This window comes from Telmatherina bonti, assembly GCF_933228915.1.
Source record: "Telmatherina bonti genome assembly, chromosome: 21".
NCBI classification, from domain to species: Eukaryota; Metazoa; Chordata; class Actinopteri; order Atheriniformes; family Telmatherinidae; genus Telmatherina; species Telmatherina bonti.
This window is the reverse complement of record NC_136630.1, coordinates 23,805,371-23,817,366: the sequence shown is the minus strand read 5'-3', so window position 1 is coordinate 23,817,366 and position 11,996 is coordinate 23,805,371. Positions and strand designations below refer to the sequence as shown.

Here is an 11,996-nt window from a genome sequence, read left to right as displayed (position 1 = left end):
TGGCCTTCATTATGTTTTCCCCTCTGTCTGTAAAGCGTCTTGAGATGGCATTGCCGTGATTTGACGCTATATAAATAAAGTTGAATTGAATTGAATTGAATTGAATTGAATGCCTTCATGATGACTGGTCACACTGCAAGCAGATTCGAAGATATTTCCTGCTTTTAATTCAAGGTTCAATTTCTGAGAAGTGGAGACTGCTTTAATTGGGAAGTGAAGTCAGCTATCCTTTTCCACAGACACCCACAGACACAGAGTACTGGTCTCATGTATGCCCAGTGCAGTCGTAAACAGGAAGATAACAAAGTGCCATCACAGGAAATATAAAATAATTTATTTCCCTAACATTTGTGATGGGAGATTGTGAATCCAGAGTAAATCCATGCAAAAAAGGAAGAAAGTGCAAACACTGTTATCAATAGACCTGATCTTACTTGCATTGATTTCCTAAATGCATCCAGTAAAGGTACTTGATATTCAATAGGTGTGCCCAGCTCTGGTCCTTGATGGCCACAATTCTGCAAGTTTTCTATGTATTCCTGTTTTTAACACACCAGACTCAAACTATTCAGTCATTTTGCAGAACTTCCTTGGCTGTTGGATCCATTTAATGAAAGCCAGTTGTGTTGGAACAGGGTTACATGGAAAGCCTGCAGGAGAGCGGTCCTCGAGGACCGACTTTGGGCACCCCTGATATAGACTAGACATATAGCACAATGAAGGTGATTCCACAGGTGTTCAGTTGGGTTGAGGTCTGCACTGATGGGAGGTTATTCCATCATTTCCCACATCTCCCAAATTCTGGAGATACTTTGATGATCCTGACTCTGCAGAGGAAAGTGTTGTCATCCTGGAGGATGGAGGTAGAACCCAGATCCTAGAGAAATGGACAGACCACTGATCTCATGGGATATCATTCCAACATATTAGTCTATCATGAGGTGCCAGTTACACATCTGTAACTGATACACACCTGACAGCACACAAATCTCTAAACAACAGTGAGCACCGACAGGGAAATATTGCAGTTTTTGGCCCATTTTTGGGTGGTGCTACCTACATACACTACTCACAAAAAGTTAGGGATATTTGGCTTTCAGGTGAAATTTATGGAAAATGCAATATGTTCATGCTACAGTGATATAATATCATAAAAGTAAGACATTTAAGTAGAAGGATGCACTACTGATTTCCTCATCTCAAAAAATTCATTCAACACAAAAGGTAACAACAATGGTAGTTGCACCACAACAAAAAATTTGAACGTCTCAATATCTCGTCATGTGCCCTTGAGCATCAATTACAGCTTGACAACGACATCTCATGCTGTTCACAAGGCAACTTATTGCCTGCTGAGGCATGGCATCCCACTCTTCTTGAAGGGCAGCCCTCAGGTCATTGAGGTTCTGGGGTGCAGGGTCTCGAGTCTCTACACAACGGATTAGCTGATCCCACAGGTTTTCAATGGGATTCAGGTCTTGAGAGAGTGCAGGCCATTCCATTTGAGGTACACCAGTCTCCAACAGCCGTTCCCTGATGATGCGGCCTCGATGAGCAGGAGCATTGTCGTCCATGAAGATGAAATTAGGCCTGTGCTGTTCATGTAGGGGCACAATCACTGGATTAATGATGTTATTCAGGTAGTATGGGCTTGTCACTGTACCATTCACAAAGTGTAGGGCAGTTCTGTACCAAGTGGACACCCCTGCCCACACTGTAACACCGCCACCACCAAAAGCTCGCCTGGTGACAACAGTGGCTGATGCATAGCGCTCTCCCTGACGTCTCCAACATCGTTGCCGGCCATCATTTCTGCTCAGTGTGAATCGACTTTCATCAGAGAACAGCACTGAGGCCCACTGGTTCCTCGTCCAGCGTAAATGCTCCCTGGCCCATGCAAGACGATGATGCCTGTGCCTGGTGGTGTGGTCAGGTACCCGTGCAGGTCGTCTAGCACGCAGACCACGCTGATGGAAACGGTTTCCAATGGTCTGACGTGACACTTGGGTGCCTCTCACCTCTCTTAAACGTGCCTGGAGTTGAGTGGCATTCATCATCCGGTTTCTCAGGGCAGTGTTCACAATGTAGCGGTCATCAGCATGGGATGTGGCCAAAGGACGTCCACTTCTAGGCCTTTCTGTGACTCTTCCAGTCTCTCGATATCTCTGTTGCAACCTGCTGATGACACTCTGTGACACTCCAAGCTCAGTGGCCACTTCTGTCTGAGAACGTCCTGTTTGAAGCATCGCAATGGCAAGGGACAGTTGTTCCATTGTTAGGTGTCGTCTTGGTCTTATGATGTCAAAATGTGAACAGCATGATGAGGACAACTGTTTAAACACCAGCTCTAATTGAACCAGGACATTTATTGGTCAATTCAAGGATCACACACCTGCCGTGATTTTTGCCGTTAAGCTCCTTGTTAGAGAACAGCAACTTGTGCAAAATTTATTGAAACATTTAACAGTTGGACATGTGCATTTAAAAGCTTAGAGAAGATCACATTAAGTTCACCTGTACAGGTTTGAATGCATTTTAGGCTTGTTGTGAAATTTCACCCAAAAGCTGAACTTTTTGTGAATAGTGTATTTAGTTGAGTTAATCCTTACAGGTTATGCTTCCATGTAAAGGTGATTAATCTGGCTTTACAATGATGTATGATACAAACCCAATCTATATCATTACAAATTAGGGATTTGATGATGTTGGTGGGACTGTTTGGGAAAAAAAAAAAACTGTTCCTGAAACTGTCGGTCTTAGTCTGGAGGCTCCTTTAGCACCTCCCACAGAGCAGGAGGGTTAACAGGCTAATGTGCCGGTTAGTAGGAGTCCTTCCTGATGTTAACTGCTCTCTTGAGACAATGCATCCTAGAAATGTCCTCAGTTGCAGGAAGTGAGGCTCCAGCAGTGTTTTTGGTAGCTTCTGTGGCAATTTCTAGTCTCAGACAGACTAATTCCCACATGAGACTGTGTCTAAGGTGGAAGTCCACTTGGATGTCATGATTTGGTGTCGGATTTGATGTTGGATGGTGATTTTTTCCCCAGATATCCACTGGAACAAGAGGGGCTAGTAAACTTTCATAACCAGGTTTCAGAAGTTAGTTGTCCAGGAGAGATCCTGTAATGTGTTGGTTCCCGGGAACATAAAGTTGAATTTTAAATTGCCACACCTTTTATATGGTTGGTTGCTAACTACCTCTGTTGTGTGTTTCAAAGGAAGACGAAGTGTCCCGTCATCTATCCTGCTAGCGACCTCAGCTGAATCCTCACAACCTCTGCTTCAGAAGTCTGAGGAATACTTTAAGGTACATTTAGGCCTGATCCAGAACATGGATATACAGACAGTTTCGTCCTTCTCCTGCGTTGCTTACAATCGTAATTTGGTCTGTTTTCAAGGGGTTTAGCTATCCGCCACTGGACAAAGAAAATGGAGCAATACCACCAGGTGGGGTTGAGTTGTATAATGCAACCAGCGAAGAAGAAGAAAAACAGGAGGAAAGGGATGCAGAAAAAAGAAACAAATAAAAAGCACTCAAAGAAGACAGAAAAATTTGAACAGCAACAAATTTTATGGTTTTATTCTTCTTTGTTGTAAACACTATCGCTGGTGTAAAATGCAGTTGTGAACTTTAAACTCAGCATTTCTCACTACTGCATGACCTGACCCATTTACAAATGTAAAAGAGCATAAATGGGTCTTTAGTCTTCTTCTTGACAATAATCTGCTCTGAAGTGTTTTTCAGACATGCTTTATTGATGATTTACAAGTTTCTGGTTTTCGTGGTCCCAAAACACCAGTTCTATGTCAACAAAATGTCCAGATGATCAAAAAAGACCTGAGCAGACACACTTCAAGTTATCTCTGTTTTATTTTTCACTATTTCTCTAAAATCTGGCACCTCCTGCGTACTTTGGGGGACCTACTGGGACCTTTACCCCAAATTGGGAACAACTGTTTCACTCAAACTTCAGCGTGATTACCACTGAAGTCACCAGAGTCAAACACAATACAGGAAGTTATCTCCTTGAAATGTAAAAAGCTTTTTGATGTGAATTCTTTAAGATAACAATGTTTACGGAGACATTCCACAGAAGAGACCCTGCCCTGTAACTTCTACTCTTCCTCGTTGTTCGGCTGCTGGATTGCACATTCTGTGCTTATTTGTGGCCCAGCTGTGTTCTCCCTCCCCCGTCTCTGACGCTGGCGCACACGCTGGTGTTCAAACCATGCAGCATCGCAGTGATTTGCGTATGTATGTCAGCGCAATATTGGAGTTCCAGCATCAAAGGGAGGAGCGGCGCTGCCCTCCGTCAGATTACAGACAGTACACAAATTCTATTACAAGAAAACCAGATGTCATTATGTTTGCTATGATCATGTGTTTCCATTGGAGCACATTGCATTGCTGGAGTCAGAGGCAAGTGTTATCCAGCGCTCCTTCCAGTCCCTGACTTTTTACACACTTTCTGTAAAACACACACACACACACAGTAATGCAGGATGTTCTCTTTCCCTCTCACAGGATACAGTATACATGATTGCTGCTGATAGAGAAGAGCAAGCGCGTCATACCGAGACAAAGTACTGGAAGTCTCTGGCTCATCGCAGAGAACACTTAGATTTTACAACCCCCCCCCCTTTCCAAAAAGTTGAAGAATTTATGTTTCCTTTTCATGAAACCTTATATTTAGGAGTTGAAGATACTCATTGTTGCAGTTTTTTAGAGCAATCTGTGTCCATTTTGACTGAAGATCATTACGCAACCAGATAAGAGAGTAGGACCACATCTCTCCTCAGCCCTTAGCGACTTTATTTTCTCAGGTTTCTTAGGAAAAATAATCTTACAGAAAAACTGCTGGTGTCCTTTTACCGCTGTACCATCGAGGCGGTGCTGAGCCAAGGCATCTCACTATGGTTTGCAGTGTATCCTCAGAGACCCCTCTCACCCTGGTCATCAACTTTTTGAACTGTTGCCCTCAGGTAGACCCTTCCGGATGTTTAAAGCGAGAAGAAACAGGCTGAAAAAACAGTTTTTATCCGAGAGCTGTTGCATCACTGAACTCTGTTTTTACAGAGCAGCATCTTAGCTGCAGTTTTAGTGCCTGTGAGACAAATGTCACTTTTTCATACTGTTTTTTAGCATTATCTTATCAATAGTCTTGTTTTTTATAGTATTGTTTCTGTGTTTTATTTTTGTGTTTAATTATTTATTCAGTCGTTTTAACATGAGAGCGGTCTGTGTCACTTTCATTGCACTTGTGCAATGACAATAAAGTTTATTGAATTTAATTGAATACGACATGTCAGCTCTTCAGCAGTCTGCAGATTTTATGATGCTCGTTGCATTTTCAATATGAGATGTTAGGATTGCAGGAAGGCCAGTCAAACATACAGTCAGGCTGCTGAAGACCATGCAGAACCACAAAATTCCTGGAAGAAGACATCTCCTTCACAGTAACATGCTTCTACAACATTCCAGTATAACCTTCTACATCAACGGCACCTTCACACGTGAAGTTATCCATCACATGAACATTGATGCAAAGCTGGCTTTTGCAGTTATCTCTAATACTGATGGGCCTCTTCCCCAAACCCAAAATCATGCAAACCTAGATTCATCTGACCACAGAGCACGTGTCTGCTGTCTTTCTGTCCATCTGGGATGAGCATGTGTACAGTGAACTATATGCATCATGTCTTCTGTTTGACACAGTTTCAGGTTACATTTCTGGTTACAACAGCGTAGAATGTGGAGTGAAAATGGATTTCATCCCTTAAGTTCATGTTGCAATATCGATAATCATGGCATGAAGGTTTCCCATGCAGGTTGAAGCCTTGTAGGTGCATCTAACACTGGTTTCTGTCCTCGACTCCCAGAACAAAATAAGTGTTTTTGTGACTAAATTCTTTAAAGTTTTATCACAGAACAAGTCCACCAGTCCACACTTGTACATTTAGACACAGTGTAGTGCCGTTGTTTTGGAGTATTTTTAATTAGCAATAAATCAATGCAACCTTTATATTCCATCTGGAGCTTAGTAATCCATCAAGCTATAAAGGTTATTCACTGACTCTATGTGGTAAATCATCATTTAGTGCTCCATGATAGCATGATTTTTTTTTAACACATATTCATGACCAATCAGAAGCTTAAATTGGCAAAAATGTCCACGCAAGAGCAGCTTAAGATCAATTAGTGAGCATGTTCTTTGTGGGCATGAACATAGCAAAAACAATGATCCTCTCTGGCTGGAATAAAGCCGAAAGATGTTTCTGATCGACCGTGGTGCCAGTAACAAGCTGAACAAGTTGGTTTTGTGAGAATAGTAGGTAAATAGCATGAATAATTGTAAATAGCAAAAAACAAACAAACAAATAAAACACCTGGAAAAATGAAAGTGTAAATATGTAAACAGTTTCTATGTTGTTGTTGTTGTTACAGTGCCAATTTTGTTGTCCTTAAAGCCAAGACTTGAAAGCTGGTATGAGAAAAGACTGGGTCACTGTTATTTTCTGAACAGTACATTTGTAATAAGTTCTGTTTAGATTTTATGTTATTATAAGATTGTTTTGGTTAGCTTTATGGAGCTAGAGCTAGGGATATATTCAGTATACAAAATTCAGCCCTTAGAAACTGAAAATCGAGGCTATCCTGAAAAAAACATTTTTGAGGTCACTGTGTAACAGGGTCGAGCTTTTACATTTGAAATAAATAAATAAATAAACAAATGAAAATATAAATAAATAAATAAACAGATAAATAAATGCAGACTTAAAATTATTTGGAGGTATAATGGCTAATAATATGAATTAATTGGTTCTATAATAACTTAATAAATTGCTTACACAAATTGCATCAAACCACAAAAAAAACAAGTGTTTTTTAAACATATTTCTTTAAATTCAAACATGTAAAAGCTCTGTCCCTCACAATTTCACATAAAAAAGTTGGACAAAACCTTTTTTAAAACACACTAAATTTATATTTGAGACTGTTTATAGTCATGTTTTTGTTTAGCTCTTTTGATTGAAACTGGCGACATTATTGCTTATGAATGGGGCTGTTGGTTTTTTAAGAGTTAATTGTTCATCTTTATCTGACTGTAGCAGAAAATTGTTATCTATGACCCATCCTTGCTTCAATACCCAATCCTGGCACCCTCACCCATCTGCTGACTGTCGCAGCTTCCAGAAGGCTGGTGCTTTTATACAATCACAGCCTTTTCTCACTTCTTCAGCACCTCTTCGTCTGTAACTAGTATTACATGTTTAGAATATATATTTCTGAATATGTTCATACAAAAATGAAGTTTGTCACAACAAAAATATGTCTTTGCTTGAAATGAATGAATTGCAAATTTAATCATTGATTCATTTTTAGAAAACGACTCATCTGTTTTCTGTCAGTGGGTTTTGTATTTTGTTGGTGTTGCAAACAAACTAAAATGTTCAAAGGACCACACAAAAAAATCTTTGTAATTTTTGACCACAGAAATCTACTATGATGCAACAGCATGAAAAGCTTTCATCGAGCGTATGAATAACTTACCAAGCTTTATGTAGCTTTTTAATGATTCTTGATTTACGTTTCGAAGTATGTGTTTGCCCTCCGTCAGTGGAGCTTATAGCTGAAGCCATTCATGAATCATTGTGGTGCAAACATCTTTACAAAGATAGAATGCTTCCTGTTTATTTAGCCGTTAAATCAATGCTCTCAGAATAAATAAGCCCATTAGTCAGGCTTATATTTATTAATTTAATTAGTGTTATTTGGGTTTGAATTAAGGAGAAATTGGCACATGCTTTGCTTTCATTTTGCTGACTGGGGGCTTTTGGAGCACATTTTTATGGATTAGTGCACTGCTAAATCTGATATCACAGTTAAATAATCATGGAAGATGGCTGCTGTTTGTCCCAATAAAGTTTTTTTTTCAGGAAAAGTGCAGTGTTGCACACGGGTTAAAGTGTTAACTATTTGCACACCAATGACGTGAACCGAGGGTGTTGGTTGTCTATAAAATACTTAAAATACACATTTCTAGGTAAAGGAGTTTAAAAAAAAAAAGAGAAAGAAATTTGTTTTTTTTTCACATTTTTATTAGATTTTAAGATTTTCTGACTTAAATTGAAAAAACAAAAAATACACATACAATAAATAATACATTCACAATAAAAATAATTCAGATTGCAGCAAAACATTCAAGTGTACTTAGCCGTTATAAAACCTACGACAAAATGTAAACATCTCTCGCCTAACATTGCACCTCATGAGCCACGACTCTCTGGCATCTGCAAAAAGGCATAGCGTCAACAAAACACATTTTTACGCATCGATGCGCGAGTCTCACAAGGTCTGAAGCCACTTCACGCGTTGGGCTCTGAATGGCAGAACAAGCTAACATTCTATCAGTGTCTCGGGCAGTGGATTTAAGCGGACTGGAGTGTCCAGTCAGAGTCTTGGAAACGGTGCTGCGCAATGAGAGCGCGTCCCACCGGCGTCTCCAAACCTCCGCCCCAAAGTCTGAGCGCAGCCGGACGCGGTGGTCGCATCTCAAGCTGACGCACCAGGCTCCTTCTCTCAAAGATTCATGTCAAATCTGAGCCTCAAAGTCCTCCTAACTGATCACACATCTTTCTTTGTCTTTGCCCTGTCCACCTCCGATCGCCTTCTCTTTAATGTACATGAGGTCGCTGTGCACGCTGGGTCTCCTGGCGCATGGAGTCACCACGCCGTACGCCTCCCCAATGTCCTTCAGCTTCTTGTTTTTCAGGGACTTTCTGTGCAGCATGTCGCAGTACTGCACGGACACTTTCCTGTGGAGGTCGGGGCTCATTTCGTGAGGTAGTTTGGCCAAGGCGAACAGAGTCTGAAACATCTTATCCACGTTTTCGTTCCGCTTGGCGGAGATCTCGAAATACGCGCACTTGTCGTCTCCAGCAACGAGCTGCTCGATCTCCTCCTGCTGCACCTCCCGGTGGAACTCTCTGTCGCCTTTGTTACCGCAGATGACCAGGGGCACGTCGATGTTCTCTTTGATCTTGTTCTTCAGGCACGACTTTGTCTCATAAATCTGCCGCTTCAGCCGCTGCACCTCCTGGAAGGAGTCGCGGTTGTCCAAACTGAAGACGAGGATGAACACGTCGCCTGAGGAGAGAGAAGGAGAAGGAGAGAGGGAGATGGAAAAGGGTTAATTCTCTGATTTAAACATGCACTTTGCATATGCATTGCAGCAAAACACGACATGCACCCATAGACCCTGCAGCCATGCGCAAAAGACGCACAAGAGCATCACAGTAACACATCTTTTCAATAATTCTGCACTTTTTTTTTTCCAAGATGAAAAAGTAGACAACATACCTGTCAGTATGGAAAGTCTCCTCATAGCTGGGAATGGATGGTTCCCTGATGTATCCAGTATGTCCAGCTGGTAAACATCTCCCTTGATGCTGTACAGTTTCCTGTGAAAGTCTTCGATAGTCGGCGTGTACTGCTCCTCGAATCTCCCGTTCAGGAACCGGGACACGATGGCTGTCTTCCCAACTTTGGTAGAGCCCAAAATCACCATCCTGTAGCAGTTCTTTGCTGGGATGTCAAAATCGCTTTCGGATGGAGACATTTTCTTGATCATGTTTATTTCCAGGGTGTGTGGACTGCGTCTCCCCGCCGCTGTTTGTGCGCGTAAAGCGGGTAGTGGTCTGCGAAGAGGTTTGTTGGTGAGCAGCACAGTCCGTTTCTGTCTGAATCACAGTCTGGAACAGAGTATTTAAGCTGGAGCTGGACTCCTCCTCCACAGCGCGTCACGCCTCGGTGAGTAGGTCTTTGTTGCGCCGTGAAAACCAGGGAAAAAACGGTCCAAACTCCCACTGGTGCGCCAGTCCCCCATTTCCAACAAAGAGAAGACGATATCACTGGGAAACCGAAACAAATGTTCTCAAAAATAAAACATGGGGATATTTTGATGATGGAGAAGAATGCTGTGCACAGCAGCAAAATAATGACTTCCACGGAATATTACCAAGTTAATCATTTACTTTTCTTCCGGTGTTTAACCTGCTTTGTGTTTACTATCAGGCTGAACCTCAGACACGCTCTGATACCATTAAAACTCTCAGATGTAAGTGTCTGCAGACAACAGAGCTGCATTTATTCTCATATTTAACATCATAATTTAAGATAAGCAATAATTGTTACCTGTATGTAAATAGTCTATATTACTGTTTTTAACTTGTGTTTAAAAAAAAAAAAACATGAAAGAACTATAAATACAACATTTTACTGCAATATGGAGGGTTGTTTGTTTGCCAATGCCTCATTCAAACCCCTTCACACTCCCAAAAAGCTCAGCAGCTTCTCGTTGTGACTCGGCAGAAAAAAAGAGTGAAGAGTTGAGAAAGCTGCAGTTACCGCAATAACCAAAAGAGGGCGCTCAAGTACGATTTTATCTGTGTGAGGCCAGACTTCTTCCTCAGAGGACTAAACTTGGGTGGTTGACAGGCCTGCCTGTGTGTTGTTAGTGTGTGAGTAAGCAGAAAAACACTCTGCATCAATTTTCTGACTGATTGTTAAAGTGGAGTTTGAATCCTCACATCTACAACATGTGAAAGAAGAGTATTAAGCTGTTATGGGCCCCGAGCAACTTTCTGTCATTAATGATTGTTAGAGAGGGAAATTAGCCTGTCTGCATGTTTTTTCCTCAGCAGTGGTTCACAAAGTGAATTAGGTTTGTACTGGTTGCTAGTGGGTTAAGCTACAGGCATCAGGGCAGCTTATCCAAACATGTTTTTAAAAATAAACTCAGTGCTTCAATGTGATTTATTCAAACCAAGTATTAAAAACAACTGAATATTTATATAATAAAGAGAGAAAACACTACAAAATTAGCTTGTTTGGTCAGAATAGTCAAATTATGTATTTTTACAACCAATACCTAAAATTGTGGTTTATACAATAAACAGGGAAATTTACCAAACAGGGCATCCAGAAGGGTTGGCAGAGGGCATCGCAAAGCTATATTGACACTCCAGGCAACACCTCACGTTTTTCTAGACCTGCATGGCTCTAATGTCACAACACGTCACCTGGGGAAAGAGAAATAGAAGAAGAGAGGAGGAGAGAAAAAGGTTAAATCTCTGGTTTAAACATGCACTTTGCATATGCATTGCAGCAAAACAAGGCATGCACCCATAGACCCTGCAGCCACGTGCAAAGGGCGCACGAGCATCACAGTGACACATCTTTTCAACAATATTGCTCTTTTTTTTTCCAAGGTGAAAAAGTGGATAAGTACCTGTCAGTATGGAAAGTGTCCTCGTGGCTGGGATTGGATGGTTCCATGGTGGTTCCAGTATGTCCAGCTGGTAAACATCTCCTATGATGCTGTATAGATTCCTGTGAAAGTCTTCGATAGTCGTACTTCGATGTACTGTTCCTTGAAATCTCCCGTTCAGGAACCGGGACACGATGGCCGTCTTCTCAACTTTGGTTGAGCCCAAAATTCACCATCCTGTAGCAGCTCTTTGCTGGGATGTCAAAATCGCTCTCAAATGGAGACATTTTCTTGATCACGTTTACTTCCAGGGTGTGTGGACTGCGTCTCCCCGCATGTCTCTATGTCACTACACCAGCTAGAAGGACATTTTCAAGTTGTTCTTTAATTAGTCATCCTTTATAAATATTGACAATTGTCTACAAATTTTCAAGAACAGATTATTTCCTGTGCAAGTATAACGACTTAATGTTAAAGCACATTTCACTAACAGACCATTCAAAGTGCTTTACATGAATCATGAAAAGCACTTCAGCAGAGTGCAGAGTAAGCATTATTAAGTACATAAAAATATAAAGAGAAACAAAATGCAACAAAAAGCAGCATTCTGGTTGAGCTGCAGATGTTTAATGTCTTCTGTTAGAAGACCAGCGATCCAGTCTACTGGAGAAGAATGCATGGATGAGTTTCTCCTGCTCTCTATTCTGTCGATGTGTCTTGAGTTGGTA

The 11,996-nt window shown here is 41.3% G+C and overlaps 1 protein-coding gene across 1 annotated transcript; it reads right to left on the bottom strand.

Moving 5' to 3' along the window:
• Nucleotides 1-8,616: 8,616 nt before the first annotated feature.
• Nucleotides 8,617-9,630, bottom strand: rasd1 (RAS, dexamethasone-induced 1; the record flags this gene model as incomplete). The annotated part of the gene is made up of 2 exons (XM_079261055.1): nt 8,617-9,146; nt 9,360-9,630. The coding sequence occupies 2 exons, from the start codon at nt 9,628-9,630 to the stop codon at nt 8,617-8,619; spliced, it is 801 nt and encodes a 266-aa protein (XP_079117181.1).
• Between the last annotated feature and the right edge of the window lie 2,366 nt (nt 9,631-11,996).